Genomic DNA, 4,041 nt, shown 5'->3' on the forward strand with positions numbered 1-4,041 from the left:
ATAGCCTTCGTGTTGATCCCAAACCCTTTCAATCACCGAGGTAGAAGAAGGGTGCTCTCCTTATGCAATCTCCCAAGTCGAAAAGTATAAGACTCCCGTGCTGGGTTCCTGCTTGATCTAATTTTCTTGTATTTGAGAGACCCGTAGACATAGCACGCAAGGGATCCTCTTATAGGGGAAATTGAAATCCTTATCGACCCTCAAATAAAAGCTTTCATCGATCTTAGGAGCTTAACCCATCGTCTGGCATCCCAATGATGGGGTTATTCTATCTGTGGGAGCAACTAAGTAAAAAATCATTGAATTGAACCGGGACTCCCTTTGTTATAAAGATATCGTACTCACCCCTTTTTAGTTTAGATAAAGTGAAGCGCGCAAAGAGAACAAAGAAGATGGTGAGAGCGACGTGGGGCGCTCCTCTTTACCCAACATTTGAGAATTCGCAGTATGGTTGAACCCGGGACCTGATCCACAGGCCTTGGAACGACTCTCTCCCTTTTGAGCGCCGGCAGAAGTAGGTAATTAGGTCACCTAAGAACTGAAGTAGGGACTTCAGCAACTTCCTTTGGGGTAACTAATGCCACTCTTGGGTGAGAGACTCCGTAGTAGAGTAGCCCTCTCTCTTCACATAATGACTTTACCCATCTCTTAGTTGCAAGGTGGTGGCATTATCATCAATTAAGCGGTGCTCCAAGGCTGAAGGAGCAAGCAAGGGCTTAAGGATTAAGGCTGCACCGCCCGCTCACTTACCTGCTGAAGAAGAACTAGCAAGACCGTAGGGTGATATCCTTCCTTTGATGCTTGGCTCTGGACAGGGAAGAACCCGGATAAGACTTCAAAGTGAAAGGGCAGTAAGCGATGGTTATTGGTTTTGAGGGTGTGATCGATCTTCCCTTAGTCTGATTCATGGTATTCCGGCATTCCTTCGTTGGATTGAAAGGAAGGTACAAAGAAGGGTTTGTCCATAAGAGGTACGGAAGGAGGAAGAGAGGGGATTTCCTTGTCTTCTATGTATGGCTGGCTCTCCTACCTGGGATCCCAACTATCATCCATATCCGTTTACCCTACCTGCTATCGACAGTCCTTCCACCTCTTACTCACTCTCCGGAGGGAGATGGATGGATCGTGCTAGTGCTATCAAGCCGAAAAATGACTGCTTTCGAGCGGTATTCACGGAAATGAAAAAGATGGAATGGTTGTAAACAGATTCGCTAGTTGGGTCAATTGGCACTCTTTCACTAGTGATTGTAAGCTAGGTGCCCTTAAATGACAGGAGGGGAAGAAGCTCTAACGGAAGCATCCAATCAACCGGGAATCCCACCTTTCAGATTCTACATCTGCTACTGCTGGAGTGGAGAATGAATCTACTACCTGTGCCAGCAAACAAATACTAAAAATAAGAAAAGGCTAGGTGTCCATGCCACCAACCAACTCCTGAAAGAAAAACAAGAGCTTCCCCGGCAAACCACTAGAAGTTACCCATCGAGTCGAGCAATGATCCAATTGGAGAAGCAAGCTGCTCTTTGTCACCCCATTTCCCTCGGGACCAAGAACAAGCTCAAAAGAAGAAGGACTTATCGCAATCTCAGGTACAATGGCTAGTTGGAAAGCCTTTCAATTCAAGCCAATCTCTTGATTCACATTCATGTGAAACCGTTGCAACCGATCCTGCATACCAATCATCCGCCGCTTACAGTAATGGCACTAAGCCAAGGTTTCTATGGATTCAGTCCTGTGGAAAAAAACATATATTAGGGCAATTCAGTTAGTAGTGTCACCGGTCAATCCTTGGGACACTAGCGAGTCCGTCCTTCAAAGCCCTAAAAATGGGGTCCATGAAGCCTTAGATACTCCAAGCCTCCATCTTGATTGTCCTTGAACCTAGACCATGGAAGTATGGTTATAGTCCCATTCCATTAGTGGGATCCATAGCCTACGGGTCTTTCCCAAGCCAGTAAAAGAAGAAGGTTTTCGAGGACTACCCTAAGCCTACAAGTAGGCAGGACTTTCAGTTACAATGTCTAGGTTGGGCAAGCTTGGATGCCCCTACTCCCAACAAGTTGCTGGTCGGGATCGTGAAACTATCGCTGTTTGGTAATAAGGATAATCGTTCTTATCTTATTAGGTCAGGGGCGGCCCGGGGGTTACCCGCGATTGGTAATGGCATAACCAGAAGAGGAGTAGGGGAGACAAGGTTACGCGCTGGGTAGCGCAGCGCATCTGTTTCGGGTACAGGGGCGACGAGGGGTGCTAACCCGGCCACCCAACCCAGCAGGTCAGGGGCGGGCCGGCCATAGGTTCGAATCCTGCCACCTTTCTTGTGGATCATCCTGTCCTGTGGTTACCGGATGATGGGACAAAGCAGAAATTTTGAAATGAGCACAGCACGAAATGTCAATAATTTATGAATTCTTTCATTTATCGTTATTTCCGGGTCTTTTCGTTGCATTCACTTACAACAAGAAACAACCACCAGCGTTTGGTGCAGCACCTGCATTTTGGTGCATTCTTCTTTCTTTCCTTGGTCTTTCGTTCCGTCATATTCCTAATAACTTATCCAATTACAACGTATTAACCGCTAATGCACCTTTCTTTTATCAAATCTCAGGGACATGGTCTAATCATGAGGGTAGTATTTTATCATGGTGTCGGATCCCACGTTTTTATGGATTCCTTCTTTGTTACCGGGGTCGACCCCAAAGCCATAATGTCTCAAAACGAGGAGGCCATAGAGAAGTTTTGTATTACTTTGTCTCGAACTTCGTGAAGAACTCCATTCTATCTCTCCCTCGTTACGAACAAAAAAGTGGGGCTGCGCCCCAGTTGTACACTCCCTTCGTTCTACGAACCCTTGTTGATTCTGAACTTCGTTCGCGAAGGAACCGGACGTTTGACGGGCCAGCCCTTTTTTATGCGCCGCTTTACCCTGAAAGGAAAATTAGCTTAGCTCCTCTGGGTGCTAGGCGCTCCCGTGGTTCGCGAGAAGGAAAAAGAAGGACTCATCCTTTGTTGCATCTGGCACGAGATGATAAAGAGAGAGCTTCGTCTATCGATGAACAGCGGATTGACGGAGCTCTTGGCATTGCTTTGTTTTTCTCTCCTTTCCTATCAGCGAGTTCCGATCCTTTTGTTCGAAATTTCTTCGTTCGTACCGAACCGCTTGCAGAATCAAATCCTGTTCCACAAGATCCTATATCAGCTATACATCCTCCTTGCATTTATGCCGGAGACGTCGCCAGTGCTATGGGATTTGGATTATGTAGATCAAAAATGATGAATGGGATTGTGGCACTCCACTCGCCGCCAATGCGGAAGGATGCCGCCGAAAAGAAGGGAACGCTGCTTCGCTCTGCTGGATGCGTCGGATCCCGTATAACAAGCGAGCTTTTTACCAAAAAATTCAAACATGTGGTCGCAAAATGCTATCCAGCTCTCTTGTTGCGTAGCAATAGAAGCCTGCTCATGCTGCTTTGGCGGCGCTTTTTCGCCTTCTCTTCGCTCTGGACAGGAGCGCTAGTGGACACGGGGGGGGAGCAGGCGAAGCGTGTCGTTCGTAATGAACAGAAAGATACCACTACTTCGCCTCTTTGTTGGAGCGCCGGCGCGAACACAGTGGTATCTGACCAGGACCAGGAACAGATTCGAATTTGGATCTTGACATGTCGGTGGTTTTTAACCGTGGGCATCATGCCAGGAAGTTGGTGGGCTCATCATGAATTAGGTCGGGGTGGCTGGTGGTTTCGGGATCCCGTAGAAAATGCTTCTTTTATGCCTTGGGTATTAGCCACAGCTCGTATTCATTCCGTAATTATACCCCTTCTTCATTCTTGGATCTCGTTTCTGAATATTGTGACTCTTCCATGCTGTGTCTCAGGAACCTTTTCAATACGGTCCGGATTGCTAGCTTCCGTTCATAGTTTTGCTACAGATGATACACGAGGAATCTTTTTATGGCGGTTCTTCCTTCTAATGACCGGCATATCTATGATTCTTTTCTCCCGGATGAAGCAGCAGGCATCGGTCCGTAGAACTTATAAAAAA

The 4,041-nt window shown here is 47.0% G+C and overlaps 1 protein-coding gene across 1 annotated transcript; it reads right to left on the reverse strand.

Annotated features, from left to right (window-relative positions):
• Positions 1-2,999: 2,999 nt before the first annotated feature.
• Positions 3,000-3,218, reverse strand: LOC146874414 (uncharacterized). Its single transcript, XM_085669639.1, has one exon. It carries the CDS (start codon positions 3,216-3,218, stop codon positions 3,000-3,002), a length of 219 nt encoding a protein of 72 aa, XP_085525765.1.
• Between the last annotated feature and the right edge of the window lie 823 nt (positions 3,219-4,041).

The sequence above is a fragment of the Vigna unguiculata genome, unplaced genomic scaffold (assembly GCF_037176805.1).
Source record: "Vigna unguiculata cultivar grain cowpea cultivar isolate G323 ecotype 2 unplaced genomic scaffold, ASM3717680v1 ptg000294l, whole genome shotgun sequence".
NCBI classification, from domain to species: Eukaryota; Viridiplantae; Streptophyta; class Magnoliopsida; order Fabales; family Fabaceae; genus Vigna; species Vigna unguiculata.

Coding starts and splice junctions, on each gene's coding strand:
- LOC146874414 (XM_085669639.1), bottom strand. CDS start 3,218: ATGCAAGGAGGATGTATAGCTGATATAGGATCTTGTGGAACAGGATTT.